The sequence below is a fragment of the Elephas maximus genome, chromosome 14 (genome assembly GCF_024166365.1).
Source record: "Elephas maximus indicus isolate mEleMax1 chromosome 14, mEleMax1 primary haplotype, whole genome shotgun sequence".
NCBI lineage: Eukaryota > Metazoa > Chordata > Mammalia > Proboscidea > Elephantidae > Elephas > Elephas maximus.
The window spans coordinates 46,643,021-46,666,621 of NC_064832.1; the positions used below are offsets into that span (position 1 = coordinate 46,643,021).

A 23,601-nucleotide genomic window follows, 5' to 3' on the forward strand; every position below is an offset into this window, starting at 1 on the left:
TACACAGGTATCTACTGTAAACCTTTTCTTGTGCTACTCCATAATTCCTTCTCTCCAATTCCAAAATGCAAAGGACTGAGACCAGAATTGATTATGGCTATTTATAGGCTTTACTTATTCCACCTAGCATAGATATTAACATTTTCTTTGCAGAAATATTAGTATGTTTATCTTTGAGGTGTTGCACCAGTCCATACTGGGAGGGATAGTAAAGAAGATATACATCAAATTATCCTTCTAAAATATGAAAAAGTTAGGGATGTCTGTGCACATATATGGGCACAATAATTTTGAATAAGGGATTGTGAACCTTCATATCCTTCCAGGCCCTCATGGAACTGCATGCATGTACACACACACACACACACACACACACACACACACAAATACAAGCTCAAAGCTTTTTAACAGAAACTGGTATTTAGCAAACATACTAATTTTAAATTGCTTTTTACCTTAAATTATATAAATATATCATGTAGTTTTTCTATGTCAATAAATGTAGTTAGTACCATATTATCTTGACAGTGAACACTAATTGGGATTCTGGACCAATTAGCAGATATATAATAATTTATTTGGTCAGTCATTCTCTGATAGATATTCAGATTTTCTACACTGAGATTCTATTCCCAAGGTTTCTGGTTAAGAAAAATAATAATAATTAGCTTTTTAGTCCAGGGCAATTTGCTTAACTGTTATTTTTTTTTAATGTTGTCTTATCAGGTATAATATTTGTAACTCATAGGGCTGTTGTAAGGATTAAAGATGAAATATGATTGTATATATAAGGAATATAATAAATACTTAATGCTGGATAAATATTAACATATAAGTATTATTGGTATTAAGAACAAATGACATATTCTGGATCAGTTAAACTTGAGGTGGTGATATGCAGATATATTCTCTTAAAAACAGTTCACTATATGGTAGTGATTATATGAGTAGAATCTCATTCCTGAATAGTTATTACATAAAAAAGTAATTTTACCCAAATGGTAATTCATTTTATTAAAAGTTGAGATTTTGACCCATCTAAAAAAAAAAAAAAAATTTTTTTTTTCTTTTAAACCAGGATCAGTTACCTTCATGTTAAATAGTTAAAAAGTATATCCAACTTTTGGTGGAATAGCTTGTAATAATTGGCTTCCAGATATCTCAAACTCCTCAAACTACCGAGGTAAACTCTGAAGTGGAAAGATGTGATTCTGCCTTTTTTAAGAACTGTGCATTTTATGGAAGAAACCCATGGAGGAAGAAAAGCTTACACCAAGTAGGAGTTGAAGAGAAGAGTCAATGATAGACCTGTTGTAGGACAATGGGTACTGTAAATTTAGAGGTCTGAGAGACATTCCATAGCTCTGATCTCATTTATACTTTTATAATGAGAAAATCCAATTGTAGAAATTATAACAAATATGTACAGAACATCTAGGAATAGAGGACTAGTGTCACTCGACTTAATGAGATTAGGTTCTAATTCCTGCACCATGTGGTCACTCCTGGTTGAAATGCATTTATCATATTAAGGTATCTATAAAGCTCAAGAACATCTTTTAGTGTGAACAACTGTTGTTATGTAGTACTGCAACTTAGTTCCCAGACCACAGTTCTATTTAAAGAATTCTTTAATGCCTCCACATTTTGTTGTTGTTGTGTGCTGTTGAGTTGACTCTGACTCATAGCGACCCTATATGACAAAGTAGAACTGCTCCATATGGTTTTCTGGTTTCCTAGGCTGTCATCTGTATAGGAGCAGATTACCAGCTCTTTTTTCCCATGGAGTGGCTGGTGGGTTTGAACCGTTGACATTTTTGTTAGCAACTGAGCGCTTAACCACTGTGCCACCGGGCTTCAACATATTAAACATCAAAAACACTGCTGGAGTCTGTGTACAACCTGCTGCCACAGGGTCTTCCAAATAAGAGACCAGTAGTCATTTCAAAAGGTTCTCTAGTTTGGTCTAGGATAGTGGAAATATTTCCCCAAATTTTGGAGAGTCTAGAAAAAGCCCAAGATTCTCAGATTAGATCATAGAATGGGCTTTTATTCTTTTATTCTAATTAAGATTGTCCAGTAGACTTCATTGTTTTTATTTGTGTTAAATCTAATTTAGACCTGAACAGTTATAGAAGCAAAGTCATTCCAGGGGCCATGACCTGGTATTAGAAACTGTAAACTTGTTGCCATCGAGTCAACTCTGATTCATAGTGACACTATAGGACAGAGTAGAACTGCCCCATAGGGTTTCCAAGGAGCAGCTGGTGGGTTTGAACTGCAGACCTTTTGGTTGGCAGCCGAGCTCTTAACTACTGTGCCACCAAGGCTCTTTAGAAACTATTAAAAAAACTATAAGGGAGTGTTTGTTTACAAGTGTTATTAGAATACGAATAATAAATCTGTAAAACAAACGTGACAGTGATAGAGTAGAATGCGTAATACACCTGTATTACTTGCAGATTTTTTATTTGAAAGAGGGTAAGATTTTGAGTCAAAAGAAACTTGACCAGATTACTTACTCATGTATTTCTTCCAGAATTCCACAAACCTCAGTTGCCCTATCTGAAAAAAAAAAGATAATTATTATGGCTCTGTGAGATTGAAAGGTAATAATAGGTTTGGAAGTATTAGAACACTGTGGCAAGGTCACCCTATGAAATAACTAAGGAACCACAGCAATAAAAAGAAGATGTTGTGAGTTTAAGAGTGAATTCTTTGAAGTAACCGAGAACTGAAGAGCGATGTCTTTGTGGGAAAGAACGGGTTACTTACTTTTATCGTAAGTACACTCTAGAGAAATTTGTAATACACTTCAGGAACCTTCATGTGCATAAGTGCGTTTTGTTCTCAGGTGTTCCCATGATGGCACTGAGTGTCTCAACAGTTTTAAGTAGTTTGAAATTGAATATAAACATGCAACAGATACAGCTAACACTGAAATGCACTTAAAAAAGTAGAAACAGCTTTCTAATCTGGCACTTTCCAAATGAAGTGTACCCACCCTGTGAGGGGAGTCTTTGTCCTACAGAAGATGAAAATATCTTTGTGTGTGTGTGTGTATCTTTTTTTTCTAAATTAGCACCTAATTAAGCATAGTGCATAAGTAAGCAATCCTCATTAATATTTTATCTATAGGAATGAGCAGAATAAAAAATGTAAATTGTTTTAGAAGTCACATACCCTCTTTCTAAGCCAAAAGTCAGCAACTTTTTCTGCTAAAAGCATACCGTCTCTGTCACGCTACGCAACCCTGCCATTGAAGGACAAAAGCAGCCAAAGAACACATAAATGAATGAGCATGGCTGAGTTATTATAAAACTTTATTTTCAAAACCAGGCAGCAGACTGCGGGCTAGAATTGACTAAACACTGTTCTAAGGCTCGGCTAAATATTAACAATACTTGTTAATTGTTTTCCATTTATGCATGTGTAAAAAATTGTACCATGTAGATTATAAACAGTTGTTAACAAAATCAAAATGATCCTCTGTTCTTTCTAAGCTAGATAGTGTATGGAGAAATACACACCTATTGTCTCATGAAGTGATTGTTATTACCTAAGATTGCTTCTTTAGGGGAGAAAAATTCTTGGAATTGAAGTCTTTCAGCAAAGAAAGAACTGGAGATGCTTGAATTAGATATTAAGTGACAGTCTGATAAAGAGTAAAGATATTTCATTTCATTTTTTGCTAATGTTTAATTAAAAATATGTTAACATTGGTGAAGATACTTGCTTTATTTTAATTCCAGGTATGAACGCCCACCTAAAGTAGACTACTTCTACTGAATCATACATTTTAAATGTGATTCGTATTCTTGTATTTCAGAGAGAAAATGATGAATATTCTAGTAATCTAATACTCATAAATTTGATTAATAATTTCTTTCCACAGTTTTTAGAATGCCTTTTCTTTTGCAATAGTTATTTCTGGGCAAGTCTTTAAATTATGTGTATATATTTTATAAATTTCCATAATGTTTTTTCAAATTATATATATATATATATATATATATATATATATATATATATATATGTATATATATAGCAACCAGAAATGCAAATCCAATGTGTTAATTTCTTTGGAAATTTAAATTTTTATAGTGCTTTTCTGTATTTGGAGAGGATTAGAAAATGATATTTGAAATCCAGGCAAAAGTTTGAGGACTTCAAAATCCCTGAAAAGTATTTGCTAATTATTGTAAGTAAGATATATTGGTTGATTTTCTGGTTTACTATTTGTTTGCTTATAATTATAAATAATTAAAAGTTCTCTATCTAGAGTTAAAGGAAGGAAAAACATTGGAAAGGTGTTGCATTGTTCTATTTCAGTTTGAATTCTCTCTATTTTTTTCCCCCTTCCGTTAGGAATTGGGATGCACCTATCATAACTTGAAAGGTTGAGGCAAAAACCAGACAGGAAACCGCTCTTACTGATAATTTATTTATAAAATGTATCTCATTATCTAAATGATAATTGACTTTATTTCTGATTGATAATTTGATATTTTGAAGAACAAGACTGGGAATTGTGTTTACTGAAATTTCCCCGTTCACAGTATTTTTAATTTTAGTGTATTGGGACAAAATAAACTGATACAGTGTTTAGTGGGTATATTTTTGGTTCAACTTTTAAGTTAGTTATTCATCTGCCTGTGAATTGTGCATAATTAATGATTAAATGTAATATCTTAAACTTCTTTCACATGTTAAAAGGTAAGTTCGCTTAAGTGCCTATTTTATAAGACTATAATGGCGATAAGGGGCCCTGGTTGTGCAGGGCTTAAGTGCACCACTGCTAACCAAAAGGACAGTGGTTCGAACTGACCAGCCACTCCACATGAGAAAGATGTGGCTTTCTGCTTCTGTAAATATTACAGCCTCGGAAACCCTGTGGGGCTGTTCTACTCTGTCCTATAGGGTTGCTCTGAGTTGGAATAGACCCAATGGCAGTGGTTTGTACTGATGATAAATAATTATTTGGTTAAGCATACTGCAAGCGTTTGAATATTTTATAGTAAATGGCCATTACTACCTTTTTATATAATTGGTCAAATGAAAACGGTTCATTCCATAAAACATGATGCCTAGAATATTAAAATAATTTAATATGATAGTTTAGAAAGGTAAAGTGCAGACTCTTCTAAAAAGCCATCTTCATATTAGGGTGATAATAACGTTTTTTCACTTACCTGTTGCTGTTCAGTCAATTCCAACTCATTTTTTTTTCCCCCAAGGCAGTTTTCATTAGTTTCTCGTTCACTCACTTCTGTAATTATTGGGGTGATTCATTATCATTCTCCATTATCACAGCAACTGACTGGTGCTGGCAGTCTCTGGCAAGTGTTATTTTTCTGCTATTAATTTGGTATATGATGGGCAACTCTGTGAAAGTCAGTTGCAATTTTTCTGTTAAAAAAAATATGAACAGTAATTCTACTGTTACCCGGAGGCAGTGTAGGTGAATGAATTAAGCAAACAAACTTGTTGCCGTCGAGTTGATTCCGACTTATATTGACCGTACAGAACAGCGTAGAACTGCCCCACAGGGTTTCCAAGGAGTGCCTGGTGGATTCAAACTGCCAACATTTTGGTTAGCAGCCTTAGCTCTTAACATTACGCCACCAGGGTTTCCAAACGAATAAAAAAATCAATAATGCTGTTTTTTTTACAGACCAAAATATGAGACAGCATACTCAAAATTTCCCAGCACAGAATATGCATAACCACTCTCTCTCTCTGTATATATATATACATTTATATTCAGTACAGTAGAGTTTTAAAGCATGTCCACAATAGCTGAATAAATTGGACTAAAAACTGATTTTGAGTCCTAAATGTTGTAATTTGTAATTTTCCTAAAACAAATTAAGATTTTTAAGGAAATGTATCTGTCAAAAGACTCAGCATTCATAGTGACAATAAGTAAAATAATGTGTTGCCAATTTTTCTTCCTTGCATTTCTCTCACTCCATTTGTTCAAAGTACTAGAAGAAACTGTCTCAGAATTATAATGAATTTTCATTGGCTATATGTAAATGTTGAAGCTCTTATTTATGGAGACCCACTGCAGGGAATCCAGTTTTAGATAATCCCTCCAACGAGCAAAATTCTTCAAATTCTTAATAGAGAGGAAAAAAGAACGTGGTAGGAGGAAAGCCGAGGAGAATCTCCTAAGACTAAAATTCTGACTGAGAGATAGCAAAAGGCAGAAAAGAAGACACCTCCAAACTCATCCCTTCTGCTCCCACTGGATGAAAAGGGAAGAATGGGTATTGGGCAGGGCCGAGAAGGAGAGGTTGGCTGCACTGAAGACAACGGCTGAGTTGGAGAAGCTGGAGTTAGCAGCCTTTAAGTTCTGTTATATTTCCTTAAGGGATCAACTTATGGCATTAACAGTATGGTATTGCCATGAAGAAAGCACAGTTAGCATTCAGGGACATCTCAGTGGCCCCTGGGATCTCAGACTCAACAAATACATAAAGGGCATGTGTAGTGTTCCTTATTTTTTGTGCAACTGTAGATACCAAATAGCAGTCAAGGAGACCTTGTAACACGGTGGTTAAGCACTCAGCTGCTAACTGAAAGGTTGGCGATATGAATATAGCAGGTGGTCTACAGCAAAAAGATGTGGCAGTCTGCTCCCTTAAGGATTACAGTCTTGGAAACCCTACGGTGCAGTTCTAGTCTGTCCTATAGGGTCACTATCAGTTGGAATCGAATCAACGGCAAATGAGTTTTGTTTTGTTTGTTTTTAAATAGCACTCATCTTACCTTTTAAATATCTCAACTTTGTTCTTATCAAACATGAATTTCTTCAAGATTCATAAATTGCATAATTAAGTACTGACACAGAAGTTATTGTCAAAATTATCAATGTCATTTAGGAAGAAGGAAACATTTATAAGGGGTTTTAATACAATAACCCATGCCATCATATTTGGGAAGTAGACTTAAAATTCTTGCTTACAGTGCCCTCCCATTTTTAATTTAAAGGAATGCTGTTTATTTCTAAATGTGGTACGGCCTTCTCATGTTTTTATTATACCTTTAGTAGCAAAACACAAATGTCAACCACACTCTACTTGTATAAAATGTATTATTTTGAAAATCACTGATAAATACAGTTATTGCCATACTTCATGCACTTTAAAAATTCCAAAGCCATAGGTGCTGTCAGATAACTTTGTAAGCGGTGGCTTAAAATGCTGTTGCCTATTTCAGCAACGTATAAAGAACCACACCATATATTCTGTGGAAGGCAAAGCTACCAGAAGCAATGGTGGTATGAAAAGGCTTAAAGTGAATTATTCGCCTCTTAATACTCCCTTGTGTTCAGTCTGCTGCAAAGAGAAAGCTTGTTATCACTGTGAAAAGAGTGCCTTTGAATTAAGGAAAAAGTTCAGTCCATTTTGTTTGGTTTTCCTCCCAATGGCATCAATGTATGCAATCAACCTCCTGTCCCTAACTCACAGGGATTTTTCAAAATTCCACTCCCCTTTATACCTGGATTAGGAAAGTACTGAATGTCTAAATATAATCGTACCTATAATGTTATGATTTAACCCCATACTTAAAATTGTGTATTTTTAGAAGAGACACTGCTTTTCTTCGCTATACATCCAACCCTAAATTAGTTTGAGACCTAATTTGCTCTCTTTATGATGGCTTCAAAGACATACTTTTTTATTTTTTTAAATAATTCCTATTCTACATCAATTCTTCTAGAGCTCAAATTTCCTCCATATTTTTATTGCAGTCAAAGGGAGATCCTTTTCGCATTTGACATACCTGACTTTACCGTCTAACCCGTTGCCATCTAGTCAATTCTAATTCATAGTGACCCTAGAGGACAGAGTAAAACTGCCCCGTAGGATTTCCAAGTTTGTAATCTTTATGGAAGCAGACTGCCATGTCTTTCTCCCTCAGAATGTCTGGTGGGTTCAAACTGCAGACTTTTTGGTTAGCAGCCGAGCACTTAACCACTGTGCCACTGGGCTTGTTCTTTAGCCTCTAATGTCTTACAAATGTGTAAAGACGGCGTTGACACAAAATATAATGCTCATACAGATGAACACAAAAAATAAATTTAATATTTCTGCAAAGTACTGCATCTTTTGATCTTGAATGTCTAAGTGCTATCAGTCCTATCAAGTATATTTTTATTGCAGATATTGTGCTTTTCATTTTTAGAAGCTCCATTTGGGTTTTTTTTTCTTTTCTTTTCTTTTTTGTTAATATCCTCCATTTCTCTTCTCCAGGCCCAAGATTAGAGCAAGGCAAAGGAGGCAACTAGGGTACAAAATTTAAGAAGTCATTCACTCCCAGAGTCGTGCTTTAACACTCTCGAAACCTTGGTGCTGTAGTGGTTAAGTGCTACAGCTACTAACCAAAGGGCTGGCAGTTCAAATCTGCCAGGCACTCCTTGGAAACTCTATGGGATGGTTCTCCTCTGTCCTATAGGGTCTCTATGAGTTGGAATCGACTTGATGGCAATGGGTTTGGTTTGTTTGGTTTGAGCTTACTTACAGCCAATTTCATCATCCCTCTCATTCCTGGGTCTGTTTCTATTGATTGACTTTTCTCCTAGGTATTGGTTACATTTTCTTGATTCATTGCCTGACTCGTAATTCCTGATTAGATTTCAGATATTATGAATTTTGCATTGTTGAGTACAGAATTTTATTGCACATCCTATGATCTGAACAAAAAGCATGTTTGTGGAATAAAAGGATTTACCCATTAGGCTGAATGGTGGCATCTGTCCCAAAGGTCTCCTTCTTGGAAAAGAAACAGAGAAAGGCCAGATGATCTTAAGAACATCAGCAGTTTATAATCCTCTATCTTCCGTGTCCCTCTACCAGTCATCCCAGAAGTTCCAGAGCCTTCCATAGAAAAAATTCTGACTCTGTAATGAGTAATAAAAGATAATGTTGACAAATTAACATCAAGGTAATTGTTCATATATTTAATTATTGGAGTGTGATTGTGCAGATTGGCAGATTAAATTCCAGCAACATTTACTTAAATAAAATGTATGGTGGTGAAAAACTGACAATAGAATTCAGTTCCCTAATGCTCACTTGGTTCTTCTCTCTGCCTTTTCCAGGACTACATTTGCATAGTAGTGTTCTAATATTTTCTCTTAGAAATTCATCGGAATGGGACTCAAGATGATGAAGTCTTTATTTTTCTCATCCCACAGCTGACTCAGATGATAGAAATCGAAGTATTGTTTTAAAATTTGCCAGACTTCCAACCAGTTACCATTATTTCCTGATCATTCCAGAAAACAAACCGGTTGCTGTTGAATCAATTCTGACTCATGGCGACCCCATGTGTGTCAGAGCAGAGCTGTGCTCCATAGGGTTTTCAATGGCTGATTTTTTTGAAGTAGATCACCGCGCTGTTCTTCCAAGGTGCCTCTAGGTAGATTCAAACCCCCAACCTTTTGGTTAATAGCCAAGTACTTAACTGTTTGTGTCACCCAGAGAATCTTTTATAGTCATTACAGTGCTGCATATAGGATTTTAAAAATTGAAAAAGTTATAATGAAAATAATATCATATAACTAAGAAGTTTCTATACTTTATCTCATATAAAAGATACGACTCTAAATTGTGGAAAGTATTTCAAATTTATGAAGTTGAAAACTTATTTTGACAATATTTTGCATACGTTTTGGTACTAGATGCTAATCATTTTATATAACATATCTTTTGAGTCTCTACCAACATATATTAACTTACTTCCAAGCCTAGAACCAATTTTAAGAGGCACTTTTCTAAATTTAAACTCAGCTTTTCTGATGATGGATCACAGTTCTTCATGATATAGCCATGTTTATTCCTTTCCTTGAAAAAAGAAGCTACACCTTTCCTATAAATACAGGCTGGAATCTTCATTTAAGGTATTTATTTTACGGCTAGATAAATGGAAGCTGCATACAAGAAAAGTCGTTGAAAGAAGTGAAAGTCTAGGTAAATAATTCATACTTAAGGTGACTATTTTACAGAGCTGTTGCTTGGGCCTACCTGTGTAGTTGAATAGATCTTTGTATACCAAATGAATTTGAAGCCTGTCCAAGTGAATGTGGGCTTTTTGCATAGACTTTAGGAATTTGGCTTGATGTAGTTTTTAAGGACAAAGTTTAAGCACTCTTTATTGAGAATATTTAATCAAAGAACTTGTAGTTTTATAATTCTCTGAGACAGAAGAATTCTCGACATCTTTGAGATGCTAATGAACTCAGGTGTATTTTTTGAAAATTACCATACAGTAAAATTGACCTTTTTGAGAATGTAATTTTCTGAATTTCCACGTGAATAGCTTCATAAACCACTACCACAATGAAGATATGCAATAGACCCATCGCCCCAAAAGTTTCCTTATGCTAACACTTGTAGTTGTTGTTTTCCCCCAGCTTTAATCCCTGGCACCCGTTGGTCTGTTCTCTGTCATAACAATTTTGCCATTTTGAGATTGTCTTATAAATGGAATTCTTTTATACATTATGCACCTTTTGAGACTGATTTATTCCACTCTGCATAATGCTTTTGAGATTTGTTCAAGTGAAGTCAATAGTTGGTTTGTTTTTATGGCTGAGTAGTGTTTCATTGTATCTGTATACCACAGTTCGTTTATTCATTTATCTGTTGAAGGGCATCTGAGCTGATTCCCATTTTTGACAAAGAGAGGTCTATAAACATTTGCATACAAGTTTTTGTGTGAGCATACGTTTTCCTATCTTTGTAGCAAATATCTAGGATTGGGATGTTATTTTGTATGGTACGTGGAAGTTTAACTTTATAAGACATTTGCCCAACTTTTCCGGAGTGACTGCACCATTCTGCATTTTCACCTAAATGCATGAGAATTCTAGTTGCTCCACAACCTCATCGGCACTTGGTATTTTCAGTATTTTTTATTTTAACCATCCCAATAGGTGTGTAGTCATATTTCATCACAGTTTTAATTTTTATTTCCTAATTGCTAATTATACTGAATATGTTTTCATGTGCATATTTGCTATCAGTTGAGCCTGTCTGGTGAAGTGACTGTTGAAGTCTTTGCCCATTTTAAAATTGTTTATTGTTGTTGTTGTTTGTTTTCTTACTAGTTAGTTTTGAAAATTCTCTACATATGCTGCATAAAGTGTTACAGATATTTTCCCTCAGTCCATAACTTGATTATTTATTTATTTTAGTTCTCTTAATAATGTCTTCCACAGAGAAAAGGTTTTTAGCTTAACAAAGTCCATTTTCTTTACTTTTTTAGATCACGGTTTTGGTATCATGTCTAAGAACTCTTTGCCTAATTCCAGGTCACGAAGATTTTCTGCTGTTTTCTTCTGAAGTTTTATAGTTTTACATTTAGATCTATGATTCATTCGGAGCTAGGTTTTGTATAAGGTGTGAAGTGTCGGTCCAGGTTGTTTTCTGTTGAATTATCCATTGAATTGCCTTTGCAACTTTGTCCAAAATAAATTGGCTGTATTTGTATAGGTCCACTTCTGACCAGCCCCTCCTGTTCCATTGATCTGTGTCTATTCCTTCAGAAATACTACACTGTTGATGACTGTAGCTTTACAGGAAGTCTTAAAATAGTGTAGTGTAATTCCTCCACATTTGTTTTTCTTTTTCAGATTCGTTCTGACTATTCTAGTTACTTTGACTCCCCATATAAATTTTAGAATCTTCTTGCCTGTGCCTACAAAATATTCTGCTGGGAATTTTAATGAAATCTTGATAAATTATAGATCATTTGGTGAGCATTGACATCTTTATTATGTTGCATATTCTAATTCACAAACACAGTATATGTCTCTATTTATTTAGGTCTTCTTTGATTTCTTCCATAAGCTTTTATAATCTTCAGCATACAGATTCTGTACATTATTATTATTTTTAGATTTATAGCTAAATACCTGATTTGGGGTGATCTATAGATTTTGGAAACCCTGGTGGCTCAGTGGTTAAGTGCTATGGCTGCTAACCAAGAGATCGGCAGTTCAAATCCACCGGGCGCTCCTTGGAAACTCGTTGGGGCTGTCCTATAGGGTCACTATGAGTTGGAATCGACCCGACAGCAGTGGTGGGTTATAAGTTTTGTTGCTTTTGAAATTTCAGTTTCTAGTAGTTCAGTGCTAGAATACAGAAATTACTTTTTGTATGATGACCTTGAATGTAGCAATCTTATAAACTTATTTATTAGTTCTAGAGGGGTTTTTGTTTTATTTTTGATTGTCTTGATTCTTTGGTGTTTTCTGCATAAATAATTGTTGTCTATGAATAATAATAATTATTTTTCTTCTTCCTTTTCAATCTGTATGCCTTTTATTTATTTTTCTTGCCTGAGGAACTTAAGGCTCTCCGTTCAGTGTTGAATAGGAGTGGTGAGTGTGGGCATCTTTCATATTTGCCTGGTTCATGACCTTAGGAGAAAAGCTTTCAGTCTTTTCCCATTAAGTACAATGTTAGCTATACTTTTTTTTTTTAGATGCTCTTTATATGGTTGAAAAGATTTCCCTTATATTCCTAGTATGCTGAGAATTTAATCATGAATAGATGTTGAATTTTGTCAAATGTTTATGTTTTCTATTTTTACTATTTTAATAGTAAAACATTCTGTTTTCACTATTCGTTTGAATTCAGTTATCATTTATAAATATACTACAGTTTGCTGATTACTAGTATAGAAGTACATAAAGGCAAATAATCAAAGAAACCATTCAAATCCTGCAGACTTTATCCACTTAAAATTGTTTGCTTGATTGTTTATTGGTTTGTTTGTGTTTTCTGGACAAAAGAAAGGAAAGAAATTCTAAATTTTTGTTGTCTTCAACTCACAAAGTAGCAACAACAGAACCACAAGGGGACATTGGGTATTTCAAGTTAGTTAATTATTTTTTTTTAATGAGTAAATATTCACATTAAAAACCAAAAAACTTTTATTTCTTTTTTATTCCTGAGTTTTAAGTAGATGAAAAAGATCACATCCTAAAGTTTCTGCAGTGTATACTTGAGAGCTAGTATGTAACAACTAACAAATTTGGAGCATACATTTTATGATAAAAAATTATGTATTTGCAAATCAACTGTTAATCGTCACCCTGTTTAAGATGAATTTGAGATGAAAATATTCAAGTGATCAGCTTTCATGGAAGAGGATGAATTTTTAACAGTTGCAAATACCGTATTTAATCACTTTGCAGAGATCTAAAAGGTTGCAAGTGTCTGACCTCAACTTTTGCTTTCTTCCAAGATCTAAAATTTAAGATTCATACATGTTCAAGCTAAGAATACATTTTGAGAGCACAATGGTTGAAAATATCTAAATGCCCTTCTACTTCTAATGTAAGTTAACATGTGGCTCTTTCCCTCCTATTTTTCATTTTTCTATGCAGATACAAATGCTGGTATTTTACATTCAGATTATTTTAAATGCGTTTTCAGATACCCTTGGAGCCTAGATAATGAAAATGTTACTTTCTATATTAAAACTAGTGTGCTTTTTAATAGTAAATTTGTTATATATTTGTCAAAGGCCAAATGGCTATTTCATTATGATAATTATGTACACATACAATCTCTCACATTCCTATCTATTTTAATAGATTAAGTACAGATATTATTAATAAATATCTAATGCTCTTCTACTGATTCAGTTGCAAACTTTTAAAATTGTACTTTTTGAAAGTCCGGAATGATAAAACTTTTTTTTAACCTTTTTTAGTTCCCTTCTACTGTGCTTCCTTCTCCCTTAGATTTTTCCTTTCTTTCCCTCCTTCTCTTTATTTTCTTTTTCCCCTCTGCCTTTCTTTCTTTCACTTTCAAAATTCCTCCTTTTCTCCCTTTCTCTTGTTTTTCTATCTTCATCAAATCAATATTTAGTAGCAACACTACTGCGTGTTGTTCATCAAACACTCTAACACAAACACACACACAATTTAAAAATAGCTTTTAATTCCTCATGAAAATTAATTTAGTTCCTTTTTCAGTTTTCATTGTATTAGAACTGCTTATAAATTTAGTAATATGTAACATTTTTAGATACTGTTACTATAAGAACAGGAAAGCAGAATTTTCCCAGTACTTCCCCATATCTAACTGAAGAGGAATCTACATCCTATGAAGCTCCACCTAATTAAAACCATTATAATCCTAACACATCTTATAATGGCTCTTATGTTGTATAACTTTTTTCTATTTTCCTTTTATGTTGTACTGCCTCCTTAGTGTACAGTCTTCTGTTGTCCTGACTTGTTCTAAGATGCCAATGCTTACCTTTAACTGACAGCAAGAAAGAGTTGGATAAATGTTTTTGTCCAATTCAAAAGGATGCACTCTATTTTGTTAAGATGTTAAATTTCTAAGTAACTCTGTTTTTAAAAATTGGCAAAATTGTTTTGCAGGTATTTTGCCCACTGATACTGGTAACCACTGGTTTTGTTACTAGAAGATTAGTATATCTTTAAAAGCTGATAATTTGTTATTAGGGACACAAAGATTGAGGTGCTCCAGCTTCCAGTGAAACTGGGAATTAAAAAATAACGTTTTCTATGAACTCTCAGTGAAGGGACGTTAGGAGTGAGAAATGAATCCAGAAACCTTTTCTGTTCACCTTCATCTTTGCATGTAGATTGATAAAGGACACTTGAACAAAGAGAAGATTACAGATTAAGAAATTTGCAAGGGTTTTTTCTTCCCCAAAAGTTCTAGTGGACATTGAAACTCAAATAATATTTAAAGTTACTACTCTTAACTTTTCATTTTTTTAAAAAAATAGTTCACAAAGTCAAATAGTCATAGAATATTCTATAAAAAGTCCTTTTTTTTAATTAGTCTGATATATGTATTTAAAAAAAGCACATATTGTGCTGTATTAAGCCTTACCTTGGGCCCTCTGCTTCCTGAATTGCATGGTCCCTGTGTCAGTGATACTTGCATGCTGTGAGATCTTGTCTAAACCCATAGCTGCTTCAGAGCATAATGGTGTGATATGAAGTGATGCAGAAAACAGGAGAAGCTTTGTCATTGAGTCAGCTGCGAGAAGAAGTAATGTGTATGAATGTACAGTATAGGGAGATCTATGAAAGATCCAGTCTCTTTTTTCTAAAAGACTCTGTTCCATGGTACAAGGAGAATTCAGTTCTTCTTGGCAAACCTCCACATCAGTTTGGAAGCAGTAAAAACAACCACAAAAACAAGCCTGGTTTTTCAATATCTTTACTCTTGATGTTTTAAGTAACTTTTTTTTTTGCTTATTTTTATTTTACTTTATTTTTAACAACCAAGGATAAACACCCATTTCCATTGTAGCGTTTGGATACAGTTTCCATAGTTGGAATGTGGATGATATGAATTATACAAATGAGTTCAACCATATGTGTCATGCTTGTATTTGTTACCGACAGGATTGGAGGAGAGGCCTCATACCTCTTCATTGAGGAGTATATGACTTTAAATTATATTACTTCAAGAAGGACATTGAATCCCAGCAGATGATGTAATTAAGTTTAAAAATGAGTATTATTAAATAATTCACACTTTTAATATGGAGAACTTAGGTCATTTTTCCACTCCTCCCATAAACATTCGATCTTAATATCTAAGTAATGAAACAACACCATGTTATCCATCCCGATACTAACAGAGAATGCCACCTATGACAGGCTTATTGTTTACTTTAACAGGTAATTTGAGGACTGGACTTATTTAATAGTTCTGAGTACATAATTACACATCAGCAATTTCCAATTTAATTAAAATGTACAAATCTGAAGATTAAGGGAATTTTTGAATTATTAATCATTTTTCCACTAGGAAATCTTGTTGCTCTGCAGGAGATTTGTCCAGTGTACAACTATACGTATTTTTTTCCTTCTCTTTCACAGACAGACAATTTTCCCGCAGAGCCCAATTACATGGGCAGCAGGCAGCAGTTTGTTCAAAGGTAAGGCCTATTAAATAACTTTCTCAGCTTCCCCATTTGCATTCCTGTCAAAATTGCTTTGCAAGAGACTACACTTCGGATTCAGACTTGTAGAGACAACACTTTCTCTTCTTTTTCTTTATATGTATTTCAGTAGCTCCACGTTTAAGGACCCAGAAAGAGCCAGCCTGAGAGACAGTGGGCACGGGGACAGTGATCAGGCTGACAGTGACCAAGACACTAACAAAGGCTCCTGCTGTGACATGTCTGTTAGGGAGGCACTCAAGATGAAAACGACTTCAACTAAAAGCCAACCTCTTGAACAAGGTGAGTGAAGTCTTCCAATGCTTACCAAGTGTAAAAGCTTAAGCAATCATTATAAACCTATTAGTACTAGAGTTGCGGTTTATCACGGCAGAATGGACCATTGATAATATATCAAAAGAAACAGGAAATTCCGAGACAGTCCCAGAGGAAAAACACCTATTCAATATCTCGGTAACAACAGAACAAGGGAGGCCATGGTTATTAGTCTTTAATCTTCCTTAAATGAGAACTTGACCAAGGTCACTTGATTATTCTTATCTTTGTAGACGTTTCTTAACTTTTCCCATTTTGAGTTTATCAGTTAGAGATGCGCATTTTTTAAATATTAATTTCTACTATAAAAATTAGTAAATTTATCATTTGGGTGAAATGGTAACTTGATTGGAATTTTATGGCTCTTGGCGTGCACAGTGGTTAAGTGCTACAGCTGCTAACCAAATGGTCGGCAGTTCGAATCCGCCAGGCACTCCTTGGAAACTCTGTGGGGCAGTTCTACTCTGTCCTACAGGGTCGGAATTGACTTGATGGCACTGGGTTGGCGTTTGTCTGTTTTTGGTTTGGATTTAAGAGTCAGAAAATAACCAAGCTAAAGTTTTGTCTGCTTCTTTTAATTTACATCTTAGTTTTCATTGGTATCAAATAAATATGAACTTGTTTACCCTGTTAGGGATGATATAGAAATACTTTCCAGTAAATACCTAATTTTTTTCTAAAAGTTTATCTTCATTTGTTTGATTTGCCTTATGATGTTTCTTTTATTTCAAAAAAAGCGAATAGTTGGTAACAAGTCACCCAAAAGAATCAAGCTACTCTTATGTATAAGACTTTAGGAGTGTGAATTGGTTTTTTTATGTTCTATTCTAAAAATTGAAAAGCAGTGTTGTATAAACCTAATTTTGGAATTACAAATGTTAATGTAATAGCAGTCTTCAGAAATATTAATAGCATTTAAATTATATTTCATTTTTATTATTTCAGTTTCTTTTGAATGAGAAATTAGCTTCTAAGTCATTTATTGATCAGTAATTCGTAGAAAGTAGATTTCTGCCTACAATGCAATTGTCTTGTTTTACATACATCAGCAGATATAAGGCTTACAAACTTTTCAAATAATGTTGAAATTTCGGTGCACACACACATATTTCTGTAGAGAACAAATATATATTGAAATATACATAATGATTAGATACAGATACATATGCATATATTATTATATTTCTGTATTGAGTATAATTATTCTGGATTTATTTTAATGTTGACCTCACAAAAAGCCTCATTTTCTTAGTAATCAATGCCAGAAAGATATTTTTCTGACCTTTTACAATAGCTACTTTCTTTGTAACAGTGCAATGCCTTTTTTTAAAAATTATTTTTAATAGAAACAATTTGAATACTTACCTAATATTCAGAATTCCTAATAATTTGTATGTTTCCTCAAAGTGACTTAAAGGTTCTTGGTGGGTTGTAGCTTTGTGATATATGAGTATTTTAGACACGTTTTAAATAATGTGTTATTGAATTTTAATATGTGAACATCCATGATGAGATGGACCAATTTTTATACATGATACATACAGGGATCAATAGATCATTTATTGGATTCTCTTTGTAAGGCTTCATAAAGTAAAGGGTTTGCATTTATTGTCTTATTAAGTTTATGAAGAACTTTATTAATAAAAAAAACTCAAAAGAAAAATGTTGATGTACACATTAACTCTTCCATTTCAATCCATTTAACTGAGCCATGTTTTTGACGATAATGAACAATGACCACTAGAAAAAAACAAGTGGTTTCATTTATTTCTGAAAATATGATTTATGCTGAAAAGCTGTTTTTCAATTTTGATACCAAAAGGTAATGTCTTAGAAAGATAACTATTGTTTTTAAAAGAAGACTAAATTTAGCAATCATGTTAATTAATATTACAGATGGAATAATTGGCTATCTAGTCCAAGAGCGAGAATGCCAATGGAAAAGTCTCTTGTGAAGCAAATGGTTTTCAATTTTCTCCACTAATGAATATGGGAAAATTATTATGAATCTGGAGGTCACACCTAGGTAATCTATGAATAATGTAGGATGGAGACTGAGTTCCACTTTAAAATATGATCTTTAAAGATTAGCTGAAATACTATTTCATTGGTTGACCATTCATTCATTCATTTAATCAACATCTATTATGTGTTTTCATTATGTGGGGAAACATTAGGTTCTAAATGAATGTAAAAAACAAGTTTGACTTGGAGCCTGCCTTCATGAAGCCATATGATATCTCTCTGTCTCTCATCCATCTTAGATCTATCATTCTCTCTCTCTCACCATTCTCTATCTCTTTCCCACATACATACCTACCTACCTATCTAGATTCAGAGGCAGGCAGCTAAGGTTTATTGAGTGCTTACTGCTTACTCTAAATTGTGCTAGGTTTTTTAAAATGTTAACTTATTAAAAATGCAAAACAGCTCCAAAAACTTAGATAATTTTTATTGTTCATATAAGAAAGCTGAGCTCATGGGAAATTTATTAACCATACAGCAGGTTGGAGTCCAATCTAAGGTCTAAACCTGTTGCCGTCCAGTCGATTCTGGCTCATAGCGGCCCTATTGGACAGAGTAGAACTGCCCCATAGAGTTTCCAAGGAGTACCTAGTGGAGTTAAACCGCCAACTTTTTTGGTTAGCAGCCGTAGCACTTAACCACTATGCCACCAGGGTTTCCAGTCTAAGGTCTAGCTATGGGCAAAACCTGTGTCGTTTCTATGCAACTTTGTCTCCCAATGTGAAAAATTTGGTCAAATCATGTTGATCCATTCCTATGCCCAGATACCAAATAAACATTCAAGACTAAATGAAAGCAGGACCCAATCTATGTGAACTGAAGGAGAGAACATTAAAATAGGTCATATGCATTGAGTAAATGTCTACTCATACTTTGTTCAGTTCTTAAAATTTATTTTCCTATTTAGTTCTCACAGCATTCATAAAGAGGTAAGTATTGTTACCCTCACATTTAATAGACAAGTAACTTTTTTAATGTGATGCAACCAGTAAATAGTGAACCCAGCATTAGGATGAAAATAACATGTGAGTCTGCTTGCCTGACCAATCCTTTATAGTATGCAGATAATGATCAACTTATTCAGACATAAGTTTAAAATGTCGAAGAAGCAATCAGCCATTGTCCTTGTCAATATAGTCTGTTAATCTCTTTGAAAAGGAATATGAGAGGCAATGCCTCAATTAATTTGTTTCACACATATATAAAGAATAATTATTTTTCTCTTTATAGGTAAAATATGATGACAGTAATATTCAAACAATTATGTCATGTTAATTTCAAATATTAAATCCTAAATTTTGATATCCTTAAAAATCTCCTAAAGACAAAAGTCAGTTTATTTTAGGAAAAACTAAGAGTGAAACAAAAAAGAAACTTTTTTAGCAGTTTTTTTTTTTTTGGTAGCAGCATCTTACACAGATTGTCTTCAAATATAATTAGTATTTTTATTTTATATTTTGTTTTTAGTTATTTTTATCTTATTCTAGAAAAATAATTTTCTATTTCTATATTGAAATATTTTCTACATTTAGAAATAAAAAATAAATTCCAAAAATAATCATCCCATTTTCAATAGAACTTCCTGTCCTAATAATGGCTTTCTTTTGGAATGACCTAGCATTTTTTTGAGGTATCATTTTATTAGCTCATAGGTTCCTATTTTTTCCTCTCTTATTTTTTGTGCAGCTAATTTTTTTCCATTTGTTCTATTTGTGTATTTTTGCTGGTTTAATTGTCCTAGATTTACAGCATTAGTATGTATTGCCCATTATTTTAGCAAAAATATTTGAAAGAATTCAGTAGTAAAGGTGTGATGCACTGGACTACAGCTGGAGATAAGTATTTGACAAAACTATAAGAATTTTGGAGCCCTGGTGGCACAGTGGTTAAGAGCTCAGCTGCTAGCCAAAAGGTGGATAGTTGGGATCCACGAGCTGCTCTTTGGAAACCCTATGGGGCAGTTCTACTCTGTCCTATATGCTTGCTATGAGTTGGAATCAACTTGACAGCAGTGGGTTTATAAGGATTTTAATAAGCTCTCTAGCAGAAAGTGGCTACATCAGTTTCTCTTAATATGAAAATAAATTCAAATAATGTACTTATTTTCTTTCTGTTTAATTCCATTTTTGTGCCCTGCTTCTCTATTAATTAGATTTTTTCCATAATCCCTTCATTACTCATCAAACATCTAGATAGACAGATACATAGATGGACAGATAAACAATCTAAATATTTTGAATTTTTTTTGGTATCATAATTACATTTTAAAAGTAAATACATAGTTCTATCTAAAAAGTTATTATTTATCAGAAAATCAACCAAAATACATTTGATCTTATTTTAATGATTTTATATTTTGGAAAAAGAATAACTGAACACAGCATGCTAATATAAATATATATCGCACATTTCCGTGAAGAGTAAAACTCTTCCATAATTTTTGAGGGTAGTTTATTTCTTAACCAGTTGCTGTCCAGTTGATTCCAGCTTATGGTGACCCCATGTGTTTAAGAATAAAACTGTGCTCCATGGGGTTTTCAGTGGCTGATTTTTCAAAAGTAGGTAGCCAGGCCTTTCTTCTGAAGCATCTCTGGGTGGCTTGAACCACCAACTTTTTGGTTATCAGCCAAGCACATTAACCTTTTATATCACCCAGGATTCCATTACTGCCTATACCTCAGAAAATTATTTACATTTTAATTTTTAAGGAAGTACTGTGCCTTTGAATTTCTATCCACTAGAAGCCTTTATTTATTTATTTATTTTTTAGAAGCCTTGTAAATTATTTTGATTATCAGTGATACCTTTTTCTTCTTAAAAAGATCTAACAGGCGCTCCCTAAAATTCAGCAGTCTCTGTGGATTCTGGAATAATAAATATGCAGTCTTCAAAAATGCTGACAGACATCTTTTCTGAGCTCCTCACAGATAACCAAGAGCTAGTTCTCAATTTCCCGTAGAAAATAAGTCTCCTGATATTTTTGTACTTGACTGGAACCAAGTTCTAGAAGCCTAAAGCTAGTGGAATAGAGTTCTACACTGTAACTCTGTTGTCATCTTGCCATCTTGTGCCAGGGTGGATAGGGAACTTCCAGGAATGTAAGCCCCCTTGCTGGATGGCCTGCTCTCAGTTCCTTGCCCTATGACTAGAATCCAGACTCTTTTGCACTTCATTCACGTCCTTTCTCATTTTATTTAATTGCCTTATAATTTCTTTTTTTTTTCCTTTTCGATTTTGGGTCTCCCGTGTCCTCTCTCTACTGGAAAAAAATCTAACTTTTAAATTATATTCTGGGTTCAAAATATATCACAATGGAATCCGTGATTGAAGTCTAATAAAAATTAACTTTCAGTGGAAAGTAGATTATAATAGAAATACCAGATAACCCAGGTTTGCACTAGTGAATTCCAGTTTGAAAACTAAATTCTTAAGAGTTTCCTTCCCTCTTCTCAGAGGACATTCTATAAAACTACAGAAGCTAAAACTGATGGATTTCATTTTTTTTTTTTCCCCCTTTAAATCAGAATTTTGCTTGTAGGCTTCCATACTGAAAACAGGGCTAGGCTAGTTTAAAGAACTGCAGCATCTGTTAGATGCTATCAGAATTTGGTAAAGGTTCTGAGTCCCAGTTCTTCAAGCTTCCCTCCCTAATTCACTGCAAAACAAAATAAAACAACCCCCCTTCAAACAACAAACCAACTGAAACCAAACTGGTTTCTGAGTCCATCTGATTCATGGAGACCCTATGTATGTCAGTGTAGAACTCTGCTCCACAGGGTTTTCTATGGCTGTGACTTTTTAAAAGTATACCTCCAAGCCTTTTCTTCAAAGATGCCTCTGGGTGGATTCGAACCTCAAACCTTTTAGTTATTGGTCAACCACTTAACTGCTTGCACCACTCAGAGACTCCAACAATGACTGCAATTTCATCATATTTCTAAGTATGTCTGGAAAGGCAACAGTTTAAGAAGGTTTCTACAATCTGCGCTTAACTGTGAAGGAGCCATTTAAGAAAGAATGGAAGTTGAGGCTATTGCCCACCTGGGGAGAGTGTGGAGCCACATATTCAGGATTTGGGGAGAAGACTATTGAACAAGAGGATTAGGACGCTGAATACAAACTTGACCTACTTTGCCATTTTCCCTAAGACTGACCCTGAATAGGAGACGACTAGGAGAGCACTTTTATATTCTCAAGCTTCCGTTCTGTTGTCTGCCCTGCATTATGGTTACTGTCTTTTTCACTCTGCCAGTCAGTCTCTTTCCCAGACCCTCCCATAACAGGCAGCAGCAAAACCGTTTGTGCTTAAGCAAGAGCGTGAAGGAGATCACTGTCCACCCGCTCAGCTGCCATCTGGAAATCTCTAAAAATAATTTTTAAAAGAAAGACTTCTATAAGCTTACTAATGATAAATTTGTCTTTGGAAGAAAAGGAAAAATGACTGCCATATATTTTTTTTTATATGTGGGGTAGGGGAAGCAATGTTGAATATTTAATACTAGGAAAAAAATCATTAAAAGTTTTGAAAACGTTACTGCTGCCACATAGGTGGCACTTAGGAGATTGTATTATTCACCATGACTTTGTATTATTTTCAAGCCCTGTAAGTATTAATTAGACTGATTTTTTCTAAACCAAAGAACTCATTGCCATCTAGTTGATTCTGACCTGCAGCGATCCTACAGGACAGGGTAGAGCTGCCCGGTAAGATTTTCAAGGCTGTAATCTTTACAGAAGCAGACTGCCATATCTTTCTTCCACGGAGCAGCTGGTCGGTTCAAACCACCGAGCTTTCGGTTAGCAGCCCAGCACTTAACCACTGTGCTACCAGGGCTCACCTTAATATCATTATCCCTGCCCTCCTGTGCTGTCTTGTAGGGCTTTGGGAATTCATCTTGTATTTTACTGCATAAAATATTACCTAAGCTGCAAGCAGCATAAGTTTATTTTTGGTTACCAAACTTTGCAACTGTCCCATAGTTCACCTAACTTTAAAAGTTTCAATGACATCTCCTTTTTCTCAGTTGCCAACATCTACTGTAAAATCCAACAGCTGGCACCATGAAAATAGAGAGAGGTTTTATCACCCTCACATTTGTTGTTCATTGTAAAGACTCCTGACAAGTGTTGCTTGATTTACAATAGACTCAACATGATTTTGAGACTCTCATGTCTTTAGCAAGCATGGCAGTGATTTTTGCTAAAACATTCCAATTAGAAAATGTTGGCACAGCATTTTCTAAACGTTTGTGTCTCCTTTTACTTCATATCTGGGGACAAGGG

The 23,601-nt window shown here is 34.2% G+C and overlaps 1 protein-coding gene across 4 annotated transcripts in view; it reads left to right on the forward strand.

The window, feature by feature from the left end:
- Positions 1 to 23,601, forward strand: part of PCDH17 (protocadherin 17) — a 112,810-nt gene that overhangs the window by 21,380 nt on the left and 67,829 nt on the right. For 3 of the 4 annotated variants that reach the window (XM_049852969.1, XM_049852967.1, XM_049852970.1), the window contains 2 exons: positions 15,896 to 15,954; positions 16,088 to 16,260. In XM_049852969.1, the coding sequence (XP_049708926.1) occupies positions 15,896 to 15,954; positions 16,088 to 16,260 (232 nt within the window). The remainder of the gene's footprint in view (positions 1 to 15,895; positions 15,955 to 16,087; positions 16,261 to 23,601) is intronic. The other variant, XM_049852968.1, reaches the window with a different exon arrangement.